The following is a 21867-nucleotide window of genomic DNA, read 5'->3' as shown; positions in this document are numbered from 1 at the left end:
TGTTCACTAGCAGATATAAATCCGAAGGAAGTTGATGTGGATATCTTAGTACAGATCTATAAATATGGATGGCGCTGTATGAAAGATTTAGAGGTAGGTACATTTATTTAAGTAGAGATGGCGTTGTTGAGGTTTTTATATTCTATACCAAGAACGGGATGCTATTTTATTAGTGAACTTTCCGAAGATCATTATTGAACAAAGTTTATCATGCAACTTTAAAACAGTTGTAAGTAGTAAATTGAGTTGAAACTTAAAAGAAATAATTGTAATTTCAATGTCTGAAAGGAATTTATTTCGGTGACTTTACTATCCTATTGTAAAAGTTAGGGAATTTCAGAAGAAAGAAAAGAAAGAAAGAAATAGTTTATTCGCCTTCAAGAATACACAACATGGAAAATCACATAACAATACAAATTAGGTAGGTACACAGCTTATACATTAAATAATAAATAAACAATATTTTATGGTTGCCAATCTCCATGTCGTGCACAGTGATAGCGAAATGGTTCAGACTCAGCATGTGCTACATATATAAGTGTGTATATATATATATATATATATATATATATATTTCACTGATTAAAGCCCACAACTTGAAGAATAAAAAAAACTAAATTATTTACCTACATCTTATATGAAGCTATCAATAACGCACGACCTATCATGAAAAGAACCTTGTTTAAAAAAATATTTTTTTTCAGGATTTCAGAATTGAGATTACCAAACGATGTCAGTACTGATGGTCGGTGGAGCAGAATAGTTCTCTAATGGAGGCCACGTACCGCCAAGCGCAGCGTTGGGCGGCCCCCCGTTGGAGTTGGACGGACGATATATTCAAGTACGCGGGGAAGCGCTGGATGCGGGCCGCCTCCGATCGGACGAGGTGGAAAACCTTGGGGAAGGCCTATGTTCAGCAGTCGACCTATGACTGAGATTATGATGATGATGAAGTACCTACGTACTAGTTGATCAAAGGTTGTAGAGATCATTGTATTTTACACACATTCAGATTTATGACTTGTGTAACTGACAGCCTGCATCAGAATTGGAATGGCGGGCACCACTGGCTTCATAGACGCACTGTTAATGATGAACACGTAGATTTATATGTCCCTGCTTGATTAGAGCAATTATTGTAATTTGTTTTCTTTCAGTAACTACTACCTACTTTATATTCATAGTATCTGAACCATCGTTATCGTAATACATAACGTGTAGTTCGCTCGGCTGCCGCCAAGCGACTGCGTGCACTACGCAAAGCCGATCATTTCACTCTCTGCAAACGAAGTGCAGGGGATAAACACCTTGGGTGCTTTGCTTACTCGTACATTTTAAAAAGTAATGTTTTATCATTTAGTTATTAGGTACTTAGTAAGTTATAAACACCTGTACCGTTGCTTAGAAACAATATATGCCAATTGCAAAACCTAGCATTCTTTTACTCATACGGACATTTTGTTTGATACCAATGATTTAGAAAGGTGGTAAGTAATTCGGTAAATAACATTTAACACCTATTTAATTCCCTCTTTAACGTTAAAACCGCCAATTTCAGTAAGTACAAGTATATAGGTAATTACAATGTTTACCGCCTAGTTCCGGTGTCGCTCGTGACGTGAAAGGAAACGCGAATGGTTGCGCGCCGCAGTTCCCAGTGGGGATGCGGCTCCCCCGCTCGACGACGGCGGAAAAAAGTAAAAACACTATCGTTTGTCAATAATAACAGTCGCACGCGCGATCCGTTCTTTTTTCAAACTCATTTCTAATTCGGGTACTGTGACAAGCGGACGTTTCCCCGCTGCAGTCGCTGGCCGCACGCGAAAAAGAAGAAAAAAGTCGGCGGATGGCGCGAAAAATTTACATGCAATTTTAGCGGTTGTGTCGTATTGATTAATAGCTGCGTTCATGTTGTAATAGTAATGAGTGTGTGTGGCTGGTGATGGCCGCCTAGTCGCGGTCATGGCTCGCTCGGGCGCGGTGCTGCGGGCGCTGGCCTGCTGTCTGCTGCTGGCCAGCGCTGAGGGGTACAGCCAGAGAGGTGAGTCGTGTCCTTGTTCTTCTAATGTGTACATGCATTTGTTTATGTGATGAGCATTGTCCTTACATTTATTATTGTCTTGATTACTTATTTGATTTATAAATATTACACTCACGGGCAATTAAGAGTTACAATTACGATATTATCTCACATGAACTTTTTCAACGCTCGTGAGTTTCTTAAAAAAACAATAAATTTATTATTTTATCAAACTTATGAGTTTACTTTTTCTATCCAAACAACACTAAAATAGCTTTTGTGTAGGAACATACTGAAATGTGCATGAGAAATTTTGTATTCCGATATAAATAATTATGTCTTACACAATTTGTATAATAAATGTAAATAATGTGTAGTTCAATCACAAAACAAGACTGGATTTACATGGGTGTGTTTGCGGAACTCTCGCAGCATCAATCAGCGCCACTCATCGACATCGACACTTGTCACCACTCGTCCACTCGATGATCACTTCTCGTGTTATCTAACAAATCGTGACATTTACCGACAACTTGCATTTCCGGCCCATTCAGCAGAGATAGACTCTCAGCGTTTATAGTCTTTTCATGAGCAATTAATTTTATTGCTTTGACACGCCAAATGGATCTATTACTCAATAGTTGTTATATCACGGCGAGTACTTACAAGTGTTTATTTTTTATTCATTTCCGTCGGTGCGCGCAAATCCGAACCGATTACTGCTTTAAATCATAATTCTATAACGCTCGATCAAAATCACTTTCTCTGTAGAAATAATAGGTTTTCCCTAACTTTCCGAGCGAAGCCTTGCCGTAATGGGACGATTACGATAGATCGATAACAGAGCCTTTGCCCGAGAGCCTCCGCATTGTTGCGAAACTACTGCACTTTGTACATAGCTATGGACTACTCAAAGAACAAAGCAATTAACAGTTTATGTTCATTATCAACAGTTTATTACCTACCTACATCAGATGCAATCACAATTCGCTTCTGTATATTGGTATTTATCTCCTGAACTAGTATGAAATTTAAACAGCAATTCGATAATATTGGGTATAATGATAATTATAATGTTACTGCACTATTAATTTATGCGGACATAAAAGACTTCATTCATAAATAACGTCAAGTATGAGCGTCCGCAAATAATGAATGAAGTGAAGCCGTCGGACCCGCCTCGGTAAGCACGTGATTGACTCTCGTTGGTGTATAATGTTTAGTAGGTAATTATCTGTAAGAGATCACTCGGAACATTATCGCAAGTATGAATGTATGAAGTATTAATTTGAAATTGAAATTATTCATATAGATATTGTAATTCGTTCAATAATTTGATTATTGGTTAATAAGGTGCCGTTGGGAAGTCCATGCTAGTACAATTTTAAATCAATATCCCGTTTGCAACTTGTCTGCGTGTTAAGCAGTGAGCCATCCGTAGATTTCCAAAAGAGTCCCTTCCATTCATTCTACAGGTTGCGGTCCTATCCAAATCCTAGCTTGAACCACTGAATTATTTTCAAATAAAATACAATACCTACATCTAATTATACATTATTACAACTACTGTTAGTTACGTTAAAGCGATACATAACAAACAGACGCAGTGCACTTGTAGAATCTGAAAGCGAAAGCAGCAGAAGTTAATGTGATGTAAACTGCACTCCCTATGAACATAGTAGTTCCCGAGGCAACCGCCACGATATCCGCAGGCAGGTTTGTTTATTTCGCCCCCGACAACATGACATGACAGGAGCTGGCGGGCGCCCTCGCCACCAGCCGCGTAGACTAGACTAGAATCTAGATTCGTATTTATGTTATGTAAATTAAGATAGTGAATGAATTAACAAAGTAAACTCACGGGCAATGAAAAGGTTCCACTGAGAAAAGCACCAAATTACTCCTAAACGGAAATGGCTAGCTTAGTGACGCATTCCGCAACATTGAAATACATTTATAATGTAACAGTGCATCAGGATATACCAACTAAAAACAATTATATTCTATTAAAATTTTAAATTAAATGATTCAAAAATTTAGGGTCGCCTGGTGTCGGCATCTTGTGAGTGGATCTTTTTCATTGCCCGTGAGTGACTGAATGCAGAGCTTTGCTTTGCAAAATCAGCATAAAATTCATGATGCACAAAAAATGTAGGCAGCAGGAAAAGCTCGCTGGTATCCTATGAGTTCAAATAGATTGGAATCTTGTAAGGCACTTTACATTTTCTAAAGCTGCTGATATTTAATTAATTTACGTAACAATGTTGAAGTGTATAGCAATGTACTGCTAAAATACGTAACTGCGGCCGATTGTCGCGCGAGTAGGTACCTACTTACTTACTCCACTCGGGAAAGTGAACACACGTTGTCTACCGCCTTGTTATAAATTAAACAGTCTAGGTGAAACGGCCACTATCAACGGACAACAGCAAATCTAATTTAGTCTTATATATTTTATTGCCAGCATCCTTCTCTTTGTAACTTCGACGTGCGTCTTCGTTTTCATTGGTGTGTGCGTTACGTTTCTTGTTATTCAATTAACTTTCGATAGCGTTTTCCATTCATGTTTTTGAATTCTATTTTGTTTCTTTGCTATACTCTTATTTTGATGCTTTTTGAATTGTTAAATATTATGGTCATACATCGTATAGCAACATTTTGTACAGATGCGAGTCTAAATTTAATATTCAGTAATTTGGTAACCAATATTTTAATACATAATTTGATAGAGCAGGTGTTAGAATCATAATTAATAAAGTAACTATTCCAATCTATTCAGCTTTGACATTATTAAATTTATTCTTAAGTTCGATCCAAAGTAATGCAAAATTATGGAAACCTTAAGTTTCATTTGCATTATTGAACAATACCAATCAATTAATATTTGTGTGAATTCGCGTCGACTCTTCAATCACAATAACTATCACCTATTCTAATTAAAGAAAACTGATCGAAGTAGTTTTTTCCGCGAGACAATCGATCGATGAGTGAGATCTCCATTTCCTCATCGCTTGTAGGTGAGATTTCTGTGTTATTGGATAACTATCATATCTATCGAAAGTGTTGTAATCTTGATCACAATTGTCAACTAAATTATAAAAACTTCAATACAATAACTAAAATACACGAATTTGAAAATCACCACAATTTTTGTGTGTTACGCCGTTTTTTTGGTGAACATTAATATTTTGCGATTTACCTACCTACTTTACGTGTGATAAATATTACAATGTATCAGCTTAAAACGCAGTTGTTCTTCTACTATATGCGATAGCTGGTGCTATAAGTGAGTGATAACGTTCACTATCATCCAGCATTCTCCTCGACATCACTGTCGCTTCCCGCCACCGTTGCCTTTAAGAAAAATCTTATCGCATACAACTGACATGTTTCTACATGGTAACCAACTCTAAAGCAATAGAAATTGAAATGTGTAACACAACATTGTATCCTACATCATTGTACCCAATTATTATTATTATGATAATTTCATATAATCATAATTAATTTTAAATTAAGTATTTATGTATTTTGTTATTTTTTAACACAAAACGTTTAGTTAATTAAATCATTTTTTAACCGACTTCAAAAAAAGGAGGAGGTTCTCAATTCGTCGGGATCTTTTTTTTTTTTTTTATATTTTTTTTTATGTATGTTCACCGATTACTCCGCCGTTTATGAACCGATTTTGAAAATTCTTTTTTTGTTGTATTGGGTTGAGCTCCCAGGTGGTCCCATTTTTTTTTCAGAATTTTATCTCACCCCCAAGGGTGGGTAAAGGGGTAAAAACAGGGTATGAATTTCCATTTTGGGCACATATTAACCGATTCTAATGAAATTAAGAACGTAAATATAGTTCTTATAACAAAAAAATATGATGGTGACCTTGAGCTGATCTGATGATGGAAACGGAAGGCAGTCAGGGGAACTCCTCAACGGTATATAGCAACTACTTCGTGTTTAGGCTTGAATGATTCGTATTGATTAGTAGGACTTTTTGGTATCATTTGCACCTTACTTTTGATTGAAAATTATTACAAATAAACTAAAAACTATTAAATAAAATAATAATTAAAAAAATTAAAAAACCGACTTCAAAAACCACTAAAATGTAAGAAATAATTTAAGGTTCACACAAATTCTACTCGTATGAGACAGTACAAATATACCTAAGCAGGAACTGTTCTTTTTTGAAGTTGGTGCCATATTTCTTCAGATTACTTTGTCACCGCACCAACATCAAAAAAGAACAGTTCCTGCTTAGGTATATTTGTACTGTCTCATACGAGTAGAATTTGTGTAAACCTTAAATTATTTCTTACATTTTAGTGGTTTTTGAAGTCGGTTTTTTAATTTTTTTAATTATTATTTTATTATAGTTTACAGTAAAACTTAACGTATTAGTCAATTTAAGTCAAAACATACGAATGTACTTATTTACTATGCGAGAATTGTTCATAGATTGTTTGTCACACATAGGTACAAGACCCGTACTTTATGAACCGGAAAAATCAATACAAATCCAAAGACAATATGGTGTTCCCCGTTTTTCAGCGGTGTCGAGCAAAACATGAGAAATTGCAGAGAAACAACAATTGTTATTATTTTCTTCTGTAACACGCATTAGTGCAGTAAGTATTATACTCGAGAGGAGAAATTATGGGTTCCGCTGACAGCAACATGCGAGCGATATGGGGGCTGGTTGCGTCACTGCACTCAGTACACAAACGTTACTTTATACCAAATCTAGATCTGGAATATAAATAGCTAACATTATATTATATACACTATATAAACTTGCAGAAACTGCTGTATTGCATTTTTTCTAATATACACATAATTATGATATAGGTATCAGTATCTTGATTACGGATTTTGAATTAAGATGGGAACCAAAAATATCTGTTTGCATTTATATTCAATAGAATTTTATATAGCTATTTGGTTATTTATTATAAAGAACTACCTCTATTTTATTTCATCTAGTTCCGTCAATAGTAGCTAGATAAAGATCAGATTAGTTTACATAACTGATCAAGGCTCATCTTGCTTCAATATCTAAATAGTTGTTTTCTAAAGTCACTTCTAGTTTTACAAATTAGTGCCAAATCTAATCTCTGAGAATAGCTAATTGGATTATTCACAATCCGCTCCACGCTCACGTATTCCAATTAAAATGAAATTGAAAGAGAAAACAGTGAAGCTTTGACAAGAAATCAAAAGTGAAACAATGCTGCAGTCATAGTATGACCTTCACGGAGATCAAGTCATGTCATTTATTGATATAATTTAAATAGATGGAGCAATAAATCACACTTTTATATAGATGTAGGTAGTTCAACAATAATAATGATTTATCCCACCATCAAACATCAGAACTTGAATATCGCGCGCACGTTGAATTCTTTAGTAGCGAGCGTAGTGACTGCGATACAAAAGAATTCAACGAACATCCTGCGCTTTCTTTACTTCGACGCGTTTATTATTTTTGAAGCAAGACTGAACTAAAATTAATGTTTACAACGGTTATTTTAGATTTCTTTTATTTCACACCCTTTTACTTTTTGCTCCCTGAACCTCCTGCGGTAACCTGTTTGTACATTTTATTACTTAAGTAAATATGTATAATATAATAAAGTTTTAAAACTAAGATCGAAATTTAATAATAATTGATACCAGTTCCCTACAGTTTCATTCGGACTAGCCTTTAATATCGTGTCACGAGTCTGTCCCTACTGCTGCAACAACAGAGAACTAAATCCGCTCAAAGCAAATAATAGAGTCATGAACCCCTTCCGGCGTATCGCTCGATCTGCCAGGCACCGAACCTAGACCCTTGAGAGTGAAAGTGGCTCGGATTACCGCCGCCGCCGCCGCCGCCGCCGCCGACTGAATACAATTATCGATTATTCTGACTTACGATCATTTTCATATCGATTTGATTTGCGATAGAGCTGACATTCAACGTGATTAAAGCGGAGGCTCCGCCGCCGCGCCCCGCCCGCCCCGCCACCAGCACATTATTGTATTGAACCTTTGTATCTACCAGTAGGTACATAAAATATAAATAAAAATTAGACCCATCTATGCTTAATTTACAATATTTAGGTACCTAATTTATTAAAATTTTCAGTTATTCTCTAATGATAAAAATCAGGCGAGCATGATAATAAATATTCTATTAAAAATATTAAAAAAAAATACACATAATACAGTTTACATATTGTGCATAATATTTACTACACTATAAATGAAAAATAACTAAATTGATAGTTTACTATGAATGGTAGCATTATGTAACAATACACTATTGAACACGTACACACTGAGTAACAAATGAAGCGCAGTGAATACGGTAATTAGTAAGAGCTAATGGGAGTGAGTGAGTGAGTGAGTGTGTGTGTGTTTGTCATTGAATACTTCTCACCTGCAGATAATCTCATAGCGAGATGGTTTCACTTGTTACTGATTCTAAGAATCTTATCTTATGGCTTATTGACTGACTGTATTGGAATAAATTTCTTGAATAATGTAGTTTGTGATCTAAGTATGTATATGTAATAAAATAAGTAAATAAAATAAAAATAAAAATAAAAATAAAAAAGCCTTTATTTCTACCATAAAATATTAACATTAAATTAACAAGTTAGAGTATTATGGCCCTCATGTTACAAGTAAATCACACTTAATATCATGCTATAATCAATTCGCACTTATAAATTTATTTCACAATTAAAAATTAAATTCAGACAATACAATACAATTTCATTATACATATAGGTATTACAATTATTTACAATTATTACAACATTCTTTTTTTATTTATACAATTCTTACTAAATATAAATTCATTTATTTCATTAAGTAAGTACATATCATTTAATCACAATTTAGTTATTAAATTAAATTAGATAAACATTCATTCAATTAACTATAGGCCATACTAATTATTTTGTAATTATGGAAGTCGCCTCTTCGGCGTAGGCCTCCCCTAACCTCCTCCACGTGACCCTGTCCCTGGCTTGTCGTCTCCAAGTCTGCCCGCATCTCTCTCTAAAGGTATCTTCCCATCTTTTCCTTGGTCTGCCTCTCTTTCTCACTCCATCTCTTGGTAGCCATTCGGTTAGTCTCTTCTCTTTGTCCATCTATTATTTTCCATTCTACATACGTGCCCTGCCCAGTTCCATTTTAGTGTTCTTATTCTTTCGCATATATCCATTACTTTTGTTTTTTGTAATAAAATAAGTAAGTGGAGTTCAAATAAGTATCTAAACTACATATTTATATTTTTTATATGTAGGCATTGTCCACGATGGCTGTGATGACACCTTCTGAATTCATTTCACCTATCTCATAGTTACCAACTTTTTGTTTAGTTTCGCAATACTTGGTCGAACCCTGCAGCTCGTGCTGAGCATGACAAAACAGTCAGCAGTTCGTACAGTTGCGTAACGTGACGCGTCCAAATAGAGTAAATAAGTCCTTCCCGCCGCCCGCCCTCCCCGCACCTCCCCGCCCGCCCCGCAACGCCCGCAACGCCAGCGCCGTGGCTCTATGGAGAAAACACATTCCTGCGCGTTTCCGGACGTGCCCGCCGCCACCGCCGCCGCCGCCGCCGCCCCGGCCCGGCCTTGCGACACCTTTACGTAACTACGACAAGCTCAGAGCAAACTCACTTAGGCTTTTAACACTTCATTTGTCGTTAAGAGGAATGATTGACATGTTTTGATCGAATCGTAACGAATTATGTTTGGGTGACAACTTGATGACAGTAAGATGGTGTTTGAAAGCTGTCTGTGTTTTTTATATTTTTCTTTCTTACTTAATACTTACTTACTTGCCCAATACTTAATTACTTTTATATTTTAATTCTATATTACATAGTACCTAGGTAGTAAAAATGGATTAGAATGAATAATTTAAATAAGAAACATTGAGTAATTAGAAATGCAAGTAAAAGCTAAAAGCCATTATTTAACAGACAGAAAATGCCATCAACATAACGATGGAGGTGTCAGCAAACAAACCATCAACCATAACTCTTCAAATAAGTCACCAGCGGTTATTAAAGGCGTTTAATTTTACAAATCGGCGGCACAATACTCCAAATTAGCGACAAAGGAAGTGAAATCGCCCAAAAAGAAAAATTCCGTCGAACAAAAGAAAATCGAGCGACGAATCGCTCAATAGCTTTTGTCAAAGAGTTTTTGTAAAAGTAATTACTAGTATTACGTCTGGCGGTGGCGTAACTCGGCAGTACTTTCTTGCGGCCGGAAGTACCGCACGTGGGACCACGAAGGTTCAGAGGGCTCTCGTTTGAAGGGTAAGGGTTAGGAAGGAAGGCGTGTGCATACATTATAAGAGATATTGCAAGTTTGTAATGGTATGACTTTTAGGTGCTTGTTGGTAATGAATTTTATTAGAAATTTCGGTTTTAGTTACTAAGGTAAAAGTGCGTATTTTGAATATACATAGGTAATTGTTCAATTAACTAATATTTATCAATTATATAGTATGAGGTTTAAAACTAGTACAAGAAGCAGTAGCCATGTGCTACACTATGTAGTTCACCGCAGAGAACAGCATAATTACTATGATCTGTGTTCACCATAATTATAGTCTGTGAGTCTCGTCACGGCTCGTTACGAAATATGCTACTCTGTGATGCAACGTTACTTCATCTTCGACGATATGTATTGATTCATTAATCTACTGTATCCGGTTTTGGAGTTTACAATTTGATTGTTCTAATTCTTATTTGCTAATTATTACATACATGCAAGTGTATTGCTTACCTTTTTTTAATAACTATAAATAAATATTACCCCACACAGCTTCAATGAAAATAGTGCGCAGATTAACGAACTCATTATTGACATGATAACGAGTTAGCAATAACAAAATGAAAACCAAAACTAATTACGACAGTAATTCTGTCGATCAGCTATCGCCTCCATGTTGTTTACGATCGAAGGCGAATTCCGACGATGATGGATCACCCCGACATCGTCGCTCGACAGACACCAACAGAGATGGACGACAGAGGCGCCTGATTCAGACATTGTGATTCAATTGACCGTGTGATGCGTCCAATCAATGGCACTTATATTATTTGTAATAGATTGTGATAAACACTTAGTTTTGTGTTTAAACGTTATAATATTTTGACTCAGGTAGTTGGTTTTAACTTATTTATTGTTTAATTTATTATGTTATATTTCCCTCGGTCTATATTAAACTGCTTCTCTAACCTTTTCGTTTTACGCGCGCCAGTTTCACAGTAGCCAGTTGACAAATGATTCAGTGGAAGACAACCTAAATCTTATCAACTACAACCTCTTACTACTTGCAAATCAAGAACGATAACGACGTTCAGTAAAGCCGCTACTTTTGGTACTTACAAACAAGCTAATTAGATGACGAGGATGATAGTACTGAAGTAATGAGGCGCCACGTCAGGCGGAGGGAAAGCCGGCGCTGCTGGTGACAGCTGACCCCGACTGCTCATCGCGCGGGTCACGCGACCCCGAGCAACCTTCCGTGTAGTGCAGAAGCTGATACCATTATGTTGAAGATAATTTAGATGCTTATCTTATTAGCGAGAGACTATCATCATGTAGGTAGTAATCAGATTAAAAAACAAAAGATTATATTGTATACCAAAGTTTCAGTTAATTCTTAAATGATAATATATCAACATGATTAAGATACATTTTAATAAACTCATACAAAATTATTGTGAAAACAAGACCAATAGTTTTAATCATAATGTCACGACTGTAATGGAAATAGTAAATTCATCGCAAAGGACGAAAATGGAAACACTAGTATAGCCCGCGGGAGCCGGGGCACCGCGTGCGGGGAAATGAAAGTGAACCTGAGGGAAACATGCTAAGTCGTGTGCAACCATTATTGATAGAACAATAAGGCAAACAAAAACTTATATAATTATTTAATTGGACTAAAATAAAGGACTAAAAACCAACGCACGAGCATAATAAAATCTAAATATTCAAAAAATTATATAAACTAAGTTAGAAAAATATTTTATTAGAGTCTGGTAGGGATTACTATAAGCGATAAGGCAGCCTCTTTGAACTGTTTTATTTTAAAGTTTTTGTTTTTGTCATTTTTGTTGTTGGTGCAAATAAAGTATATTGTATAAATAAAATTTGTATGTTTGCTCAAACTTCAAACTTACTTACGAACATTCCATCTCATCATCGTAACTTTCAAAATAAAAATTTCGTAACTACATCACTGCTCGGGGCTCGTAATTCACTGGACCAATAACCAAACAATAATCACAGCGGTTGTTAGCGTTGTCCAATCAGCCGTCGTGACGGACAGCCGGGCGGCCAATCTAGATGACATACTGATAACAAGCACCGACAACACTCAACAACACACAACGCTTGTTGTAAAGTCTGCTTCACTTGTCTTTTCATTTGCTTATTAGGAAACAATGGAGATAGACAAATATTGTTTTGTTTGTGCAACGAGTTCCATGAATATTAATTGATTTTAAGTTTCTTCATTTTAAATTTTCATTGCCCTTTTTAATTTACATTATTTAGTATCTATATCATGAACATTCAATTCTAGTATTCTTTGTTTGTCTAATCTAAAACAATATTGTATCCTTATTTTCGTACTATGCTAACCTCCACTATGTCCGGTAATTCAAGATAGTACAAAGTAGCTCAATAGTTATAATCTGAGACAGCTCAACTACATTCCACATTTAATGGTATCGTAACTTGAGCACAAATAGTTAGTATAACTTCAGATTTCATTACAGTGCATTGCTTCAAGTCTTGTCTACTTTGCGATATTGAGCTGATTACTGCTCTCGACAGTAAATCATTATGACTGTGTTATATAGAGTTTATATCTACGGAAACGATTATCTACGGATATATCGTTTGCAGGTAGTTTATCTCATTAAATTTAGAACTCCGGAAATTCCGTATTAATAATTAGTATGATAATAATTCATCCCGGCTGAAGTTATTGGATCGCCATAACTATAAGTTGTTAAATCTCAACCAAACATTGTACACTAATCATATGGCATTACGCCATGAAATATATTGACTTTTATGTTCTGTAATAAAGCAATTTGTGATAATGATGGTATCTTCCCCACGTAAAAACAATAACTCACGTTCTGACATAACATAACTGACAAATGTTTCTTATGCAATGATCGACCTTTGATTATAACGTCTATGCAATAAGTATTAAGCTAAGGGAGAAAGTAATGTCATTAGTGTATAGAGGCTCTGATGAGGTCAGTGACTGCATGTGCAACCGCAGCCAGAATGTCTCTCTATAGGAAGTAGGGTGTACCTCAGGGACTAGTCTTTGGACCATTTTTGTTGAATTTTAGCTAATTTTGATTGTTTTTTACATTATTGTAGCAAGTACCTGAATAGTCTAATTGAGAAAAAGTAAGTGTTACCACTTAGCAATTATGAAACAAGTTCAATGCAAAATCGTAGCACAAAAAATGGCAATTGGGTGTGAAATTCAATAAACTTAATATTCATATAAGCACAATCTTGCTTCCATAAGTAGAGTGAAACGGCAAACAGTGAACCTGCGAGCAAACACAACGAGGAGTAATTGGCAAACATTACGCTCCTGTGTTTGTACAAGAGCACTTCAGATGGAAAATGTTAATTTGTAGCTCTAGGATATGGACTGTGGCCGGACCAATGAGATATAATATATATACCTAGAATAGATGAGTGTGTTTTTTTTACAAGAAACTATTAAGTATTTATTGCATAGATAGCTAATAAAAATTTCAAGGATATCTTACCACTAATACACTTACGTGCAATGAAAAACCACCCACAACAACCAACTGTTCCACCTGACGTTCCATATGTCACTGGAACTTTTTAATAGCTCGTGAGTGTAAATAAATATACGAACACTTTATACACTCACGGGCAATGAAATCGTTCCACTGAGAAAAGCACAAAATTATTCCTAATCGGAAAAGGTTATTAAGCTAGCTTAATAACGCCTCCTGCAAATTTAGATTACATTTAACAGAGCATCAGGATATGACAAAATAAAAACGATAATATTTTGTTACAATTTTAAATTAAATATTTGAAAAATATGGTACTATGGTGTCGGAATTTTGTGAGTGGAACGTTTTCAATGCCCGCGAGTGTATTAAAAAAGGTGAATAGCATCTATTACTTTATATTTATACTATTATAATTGTACCTACTTACTACTATTATTATTACTTTATCATCTGTAGGTATTATATAGGTGTTACTCTAGATATAGGCACAGAATATTGTAAAATATTATATCAATGGAATCCCGTACGTACGGGCGGCGGGGGCCGGGCTCGCGCTACAATAAATATCTGTAAAGAAAGTGAAAACTGCAGCGTGTAGCGCCACAGCGAGGGGCCTACTTTGGTTTACCAAAACGATTCCTAAGGTTAATCATGGCTTTCCTGGCCATAGTAATATAATATTAATAATAAATCATTTATTTTCAGAAATTATTCCATATGTGCTTCTTCTTCTTTCTCCTGCCCTCTTCCCAGTTCAGCTGGGGTCGGGCCTCCCGTACTTCGGCGCCAGGATATTCTATCCTGGGTTCTCGATGTGATCAGATTTTGGGCTTTCATCTCCTTCAAATAATTCCATATGTGCATTGTTTTTAAACTTAATCTAATATGTTAGTAATAATGTGACATGGTAGAACTTTGTAACACTCAACATTGATCCTTATATTTATAAACAGGTAAAAAGTTGTATTTCTATGGTTTTATTTATGATGCTTATAAATGTCAGAGCAGTCCTGGGCGGCGGCGGCTGCGCGGGCGCAATACTTCCTGAACGTGGTCGGATCGTGGCGACAATCAAAGCGTTCTGAAGTAAATTTATTGTTTACTCCAACGACTTCGCAGTAATTGAAGTGCTAAAGATATAATTTAATACTGTGGAAAAATATGTGTTAAAACAATACTGTAACTTTTATTTCAGTAGAACATAAGATTTATGTATGATAAGTAATATATTTTAATGAGCCCTGTAGGTAATTGTAAGCTGTACAAGGGCAAGCGAACAAGTAAACGATAACCATCTTTATGTTGGTTTTAATGCACTTTGTCAAAGGTTTAACAGTCTAAACCGCATTGTTTGTCTAATTTAAATCGTGAGACTTTTTCTTGAAACCGTAAACTGGTCTATAAAGTTATTGTTGCCGCGTAGTGTGTGGTCTTCAGTGTCAGGTTTTTATAGAAACCGTTTTTATAAACCGCAGTTCCAACCGACGATGTGCATAAAAACGGAATTAATTCAAGCAATAAATTGTGACTTAACAACAAGTTATCAATTACTTATATGTTATACATATGTGTAGCCATGCAAATAATTAGATTCTATAACTTTATTAGCAGGGAACAAGGAAGAGGTGTTCATTGGAATAAATGATATGTTGATCAAATATTGGCCGTGTGTGGCCAGGCATGTGGCCAACACGGCGTCGCTCGCGTGTCGGATCGATTATTTCCGCTCGACGATGTGTTATTATGTCTGTATTAGCGATATGTAATTTTTACATTATAAGTATTGCGATCATGATCTACTGTGTCATTGGGGAATTATCGCTGCACCAATTGACAAAATCATTCGTGTTGTTTTCTTCGTGTTGACGAATTTACACTTTTATTATTACGTATCAATTACCTGTATCTATAATTGGCTACTGTTGTAATATCTTTTCGTGCTGTATGTCAACTTAGTCTTGAATCTTCGTTCTTCATCACCATACTCACCTGAAAGTTCATATAATTATCGATCAAGTCTTCTATCTCGTCTCCTGTTAAATTTCCTGTATATTGAATTAGGAGATTCGGCTCTGTTTCGGGTGCTCCGCGCCGGGGCCTGCGTCCATCTAAAGACGACTGTCTACTGAGGTCATCTTCAAACAAAAATATGTATTTCCTAATGATCAAGAATGGTAACCCAGGTAGACCTACGACCACCACTAACAACTGTTCCTCTCTACATTCCAGAGTGCGGAGTCCCCTTGCGGCGGCACACGCGGCAGCCGCGGGACCGGAGCCCCGGCCAGCGCGACCGCAGCCCCGGCCAGCTGCGCATCATCCGGGGCAGGGAGTCTAAGAGAGGAGCCTGGCCTTGGCAGGTCAGTGATTAGTCAACTTCTCTGTTGGTTGGAGTCTACTTGTAGTTGCCTTAACTAGGCATAATTGCTTTCTGGTGCTATACGGGGTGAGTCTTTCGTAGATGCACATTCGATAGTAGGCCACAGAGCTCTTCTTTCTGACTAACTTATGTTATACCTTTGGATATTCACGAGACCAGACTCACCCTGTATGGAGCTTCTTACTTCTTTTTTTTCTGTGGTACTATGTTTGCTATGACAGCGTTCGTCTCAACCAGAAATCATTAAGTCTAGTGAGTTTTTGGCATTAGGAAAGCAAGAGATAGAAGTGTGGTCTTAAACATAAAATGCAACGCATGTATTACCTGGCGAGAAACATGATGACTGACACTAGTAGTGGACACTGGACATGCATTGGCACATTACGTAGTCATTTAAGACTGATTCTCTATGTATTTTTTTGGAATCCAAGGTCGAAAACATAGTGAAATGGATAAGAAAGCAACCGATGTATTCAGTTTTTAAACAGACCTATGTGGAAGTACTCGCATGCCTATTTTGCAATTCCATCACATTTATGTGTCATTAATACAACGAATCTTTAAACTTTCTAATACAAATTAACGATACATTTTATGTAAGTAATTTATCAACGTATTTTCAAGGGATCATAAAAATGGCTAGTAAGTACTATAATAAAATTAACTCATCAAATCCCTTGAATAAAGTCGGTTTAGTCTGTTGAGTTTAAAGACTCCTCGTCTGTACGGTGGAAATAATTTCCCTTTCGAGTAACAAGATAATAATATGATGTCTGCGGTTGCAGCGACCGCTGAGTGCGATGTGATCTTTATGACTAATTCAATTACTGAAAGTTTCACTAATTATGTTGGGTTCCACTGTAAGTTAAGAATTTTATGAAGTGAACTCAGCTACATAATTTTTACGTGTTTTACGTCTGTTTTAGTGTAACGGCTCACAGATGAAATTTGGTCACTAGCCTATAACATCAGGAGTTTAAATTCAAGCTTAATAAAAGTCATAATAATATCAGATCTATAGGTAATAGAGGTTACTAGGAAGTACTGGCCTAGTCCAAAATATCAAGTTGAACCACACGCGTGCTCCAATGCACAATTTCACAGTACTTATAGGTAGACCTAGATGGAGATAGTGAATAGTGATAGGTTTTAGTCTAATTGCTCTAGAGGCAGTAAGCAACTTATAGTATTGATTTTTATAGCCATGGGATCCAATTGGCCTATGACAATGACCGAGGATGTTGATTGGTGTTCTGTACAGGTGTCGCTGCAGCTGCTGCACCCGAACTTCGGTCTGATTGGCCACTGGTGCGGCGCCGTGCTCGTGCACCCGCGCTGGCTGCTTACCACCGCACACTGCGTGCACAAGTGAGTGATATTAATACAGAGTAAATACACCAGAGTAGTACACTCACATGTATGTATTTCACCGAGTCACTATATAAATTACACTATCTAAATATGTAGGTCCTACAAAACATGACAGTACATCATTATGATAGGGCACTGGAGCGGATCCTTTTACTGGTAACTTGCTGAAGTTTGCGTTCTTCAATACTCTCAATTTGTTCTGGGGTCATGGGTGTTAAACGTGTGCAGTGTGATATCTCGGATATCTCCAACACGCCTGTCAAGCGTGGAGATTCTAGCAAAAACTGTTTTGGGGGAGATCCAAGTCCTGTAGTGATGATAACCTTTGTATTTTCTGTCCCTTTGTACTTTACCTACAGGGTGTAAATGATATGCTCCCGAAAACTAAAACAACGACATGATCTACTGATCAAATTGAACATTTTTCCCTACAGTAGGTAATTAGGTATCTAACTTTGTATGTGCAATCGAAAAAAAGCTTATTACCCAGGGTATGTTTCTTGGGGAAAGTTGTTCAGTTTGACCAGTAGATCACGTAGTTTCAGTGTTTTCGGGAGCATGTCATTTACACCCTGTATTATTATTATTAAATTCTTTATTGCACAAAATAAATTGGTACAAAGGCGAACTTAATGCTAGCAGCATTTTCTACCAGTTAACCTTTGGTGATGTTGAAAAAGCGATTGGTACCTAGTGCTTAGGATATATGTGTAACATAGGTTTTCACTCCACCATCTTGCAACTAACTCCTTCTCCCTCTTCTTCTCCCAGTGAGCTGTTCAACCTGCCGGTGCCGGCGCTGTGGACGGCGGTGCTGGGCGAGTGGGACCGCGCGGAGCAGCGCGGCGCCTTCGTGCCCATCGAGCGAGTGGTCCTGCACCAGCGCTTCCACCACTACCAGCATGACATCGGTATGAGGGGTGTTATCTTTGTTGTTGTTATCAGTTTCTGGTGCGTTGTCTTCATCAGTGGCGGCGCCTTTGTGCCCATCGAGCGCGTCGACTTGGGCTACATCGGTATGAGGAGTGTTCAGTACAGTCTTCTTCTGTTTCATCAGGGTCAGTAGGTTGGTCTAAAGGAGACATCGAGCGTCGTGCTGCACCAACGATTCCACCACTACCAGCATGACATCGGTACGAGCAGTGTTGTTTATACTATTATTATTGTCATCTGCATAATTTTAAATAATTTTTCATCAGCATCAGGGGTTGCTATAGTACTACAGCTTTGTCTACCTCAGCTGCATAAGCATCAATAAGTTGCTCTAGAAGAGACATCGAGCGTCGTGCTGCACCACCGCTTCCACCACTACCAGCATGACATCGGTATGAGGAGTGTGAATATCATTGTTATTATAAGTCTCTGGTGCGTTGTCTTCATCAGTGTCAGCATCAGTGGCGGCGCCTTTGTGCCCATCGAGATCGTCGATTTAGACTACCGGCATGAGGAGATTTATCTTCCTTTACATTATCAGTTTCATTAGCATCAGTGGCGACGCCTTCGTGCCCATCGAGCGCGTCGTGCTGCAACAGCGCTTCCACCACTACTAGCGTGACATCGATAGGAGGGGTTTGTTAAATTCTATAGTGCTTTGTTCACACCAGTTGCAGCATCAGAGTGCTCGTGAGGAGACAACTCGAGTGACGATTCAACTTTACCTTTTTATGTATATATATAAGCATGGATCAGAAAACCATTATAATCAGATTGCCTAATAAGTATTTCAATTATGCCACGGTGACAGTAAAGCTACTGAGGAACCTTCTGCCTTTCTGGATTCTTGATACCTTTATAATTTTATTGTATGATTGACTTTGCATTCACACTCTCTATTCTAACATTCCAGCTCTCATGAAGATGACGAAGCCGGCGGACGTGAGCCCGAGCAGCCGCATCCGCACGATCTGCCTCCCGCCGTACGAGCCGGCGCCGGCGCTGGACCAGTCCTCCGCCTTCTACATGCGCCTGCAGCAGCCGGAGACCACCACCCGGCGCCGCCCCGCCAGGCCACCTAAACCCGACCCCGACAGCGCATTAAAATACCTTGAGAAGTTAAATAACCTCACGAAGACTGTGTTCTCAGGGTTCTTCAACAAGAAGAACAAAAACATGAGATACAACGTCCGGGTCAACAGCGACTCCCACAAACAAACAGACAGAAAGACTGAGGATGTGAAACGTGACAGTGAACGCAAGCACAGTGACATAGTGTACGACAGTGCCAGCTTAGACAGTGTAGTGAAACTTATTAAGAACAAGATAGCTAAAGACAAAAGGAACTCGGTGACTGAGCGTAGTGATAAGAAGCTAGCGTTTGGTGAGGAGATAGACCCGTTTATTGAGGAGACGAATGGGGTGGACGTGAAGGAGGAGTGCTACGCGACGGGGTGGGGGCGGCAGCAGACGGACGGGAACCTCACGAGCGTGCTGTTGGAGGCCGAGGTGCCGGTGCTGCCGCTGCGCGCGTGCCGCGACCGCTACGCCCTCACGTTGCCGCTCAACGACGGACATCTGTGCGCCGGCAGCACTGATGGGAGCACCGGCGCTTGTGTGGTAAGAGCACGACACTCATTCATAAAAATATAGTTAACTAATAGCTTTAAAAAGTCACAACCACAAGCATAGTGCAACAAAACTGAAGATGTTTCACATTTCAGTAGTTTAGTGAGTAAATTGAGCACTAGCAGCAGGTTTACATGAAGTTTTCTACCGCTGTAACTATGTAATAATCCGAGTCACTGAAGAATCCAAATAAAAATACGAATTTTATTGTCGGAACCATTTTGAGTAGATTATAGATTTGCTTGTCATACGTACCTACTTTCTAAATTGAGTTGTAGAACTGTATAGGTACTTCATAATTGATTGTTACAACTTCCGATGAGACGATGGGATCTGCGATAGCATCGGCTGTTCCAATTAATTTAGATGAAGATATTTTATCTTTCATCGGTACTGGTATTTTAATTGTATCAGCATCGAAATACGAATCTACTATGTTACCCATTTAGTAACGTAGGTTCAAGTAGGTTGTAAGTAAATGAAATTTTCAGTATTTGACTGTAAGAACTATATTGGACATACTTAACTAAATACCGACTAAACTACTTTTCTAACGAAATAATGAAACTAAACACACTTAGCACTGATATTCCCATGACTCAGCGTATACTCAAAATGCTTTTAATCCTTAGGGTGAAGCTTCATTGGTGCGTTTCCAAAATTAAATTCAGCAGTGTTTCTTTCCGTACCTCAATTTCTTGTATAATCTCTCCTCCGAGGTAGTCTGGAAGAAATTACACTTAGTAATAAGCCACTAATTGTGTTGTGCATTTCCCTTTTGTAATTTCTGTTTGTGTGCAATAAAGAATTGTCTATCTCACTAAAATCACATTATTACTATTCTTCCGTGATCACGAATATAATATCTGTGGTTCTCAAACATTCCAGGGCGACAGCGGCGGGCCGCTGCAGTGCCGCGCGGGCGGGCGCTGGGAGCTGCGCGGGCTCACCTCGTTCGGCTCGGGCTGCGCGCGCGCCGGCGTGCCCGACGTCTACACCAACGTGCGCCACTACGTCGCCTGGATCCACCACCATATGTATGAGGATATTGACTAACCAGAGGGTCTAGATTAGGTTTATTGTAGGTTTTTGGCCGTTCGAGCAGTAATGTCGTTGTCCTAAGGTACCATAGTGGTACAGAGGGCCTTCACGAGAGTGCGCCACGAGCAGTGATAATCAACGAAAATTTAAGCGATGCGTTGCCGCTACCGCTGAGTGACGACTATCTCGTTTACTCGCCAACATTCGAATGGTGTAATAACTTGCATGCTAAGGCAGCTGGATCTACAGCTGATAGTGACTGAGGATGTAGGTTGGCTTAGCTTCTACCATTTGGAAAGGATTCCATAAGGATTTGTATAATATATATTATAAACATACATATTAGGTGCCTAAATGTGCGTAATAACGTGTATGACAAACGTTTTCTTACTCTTACCAAGTTAATGAGAACATGTGGATATAGCAAGTGTTACAAGAACATTACTAACACTCGATATACCTATACTTCAGGCGCAGTGAGTGGTCTGTGCTGGTGCCTGCAACTAACTACATACATCGACGAAACGACTAACTAATACGCGTATCTGCAACATTTCTATGAATTTTAAGTCAGTTTAATCTATGTTAAAAACATATTTAAGATAGCAAGATGAAGAATTATTTAATCATTCATTCATGCCTGTGCTCTGGTAGTAGTGTTTCTTA

The 21867-nt window shown here is 37.9% G+C and overlaps 1 protein-coding gene across 1 annotated transcript; it reads left to right on the top strand.

The window, feature by feature from the left end:
- The first annotated feature begins 1676 nt into the window (after window positions 1–1676).
- Window positions 1677–21484, top strand: LOC105393563 (transmembrane protease serine 2). The gene is made up of 6 exons (XM_038119796.2): window positions 1677–2041; window positions 16077–16207; window positions 17489–17595; window positions 18370–18509; window positions 19445–20151; window positions 21049–21484. Exons 1-6 carry the CDS (start codon window positions 1963–1965, stop codon window positions 21214–21216), a joined length of 1332 nt encoding a protein of 443 aa, XP_037975724.1. The 5' UTR covers window positions 1677–1962; the 3' UTR covers window positions 21217–21484.
- The last annotated feature ends 383 nt before the right edge of the window (window positions 21485–21867 follow it).

The sequence above is a fragment of the Plutella xylostella genome, chromosome 6 (genome assembly GCF_932276165.1).
Source record: "Plutella xylostella chromosome 6, ilPluXylo3.1, whole genome shotgun sequence".
In the NCBI taxonomy this organism is placed as follows: Eukaryota; Metazoa; Arthropoda; class Insecta; order Lepidoptera; family Plutellidae; genus Plutella; species Plutella xylostella.
Note: the sequence above shows the minus strand (reverse complement) of the source record. Positions and strands in the feature narration are given on the sequence as shown.

What these genes read in the sequence shown, in the direction of transcription:
- LOC105393563 (XM_038119796.2), top strand. Translation starts at nt 1,963, where the DNA reads ATGGCTCGCTCGGGCGCGGTGCTGCGGGCGCTGGCCTGCTGTCTGCTG. An exon ending in GAGGAGCCTGGCCTTGGCAG is followed by an intron (nt 16,208 to 17,488) that starts GTCAGTGATTAG and finishes TGTTCTGTACAG; the next exon opens with GTGTCGCTGCAGCTGCTGCA. An exon ending in ACCGCACACTGCGTGCACAA is followed by an intron (nt 17,596 to 18,369) that starts GTGAGTGATATT and finishes TTCTTCTCCCAG; the next exon opens with TGAGCTGTTCAACCTGCCGG.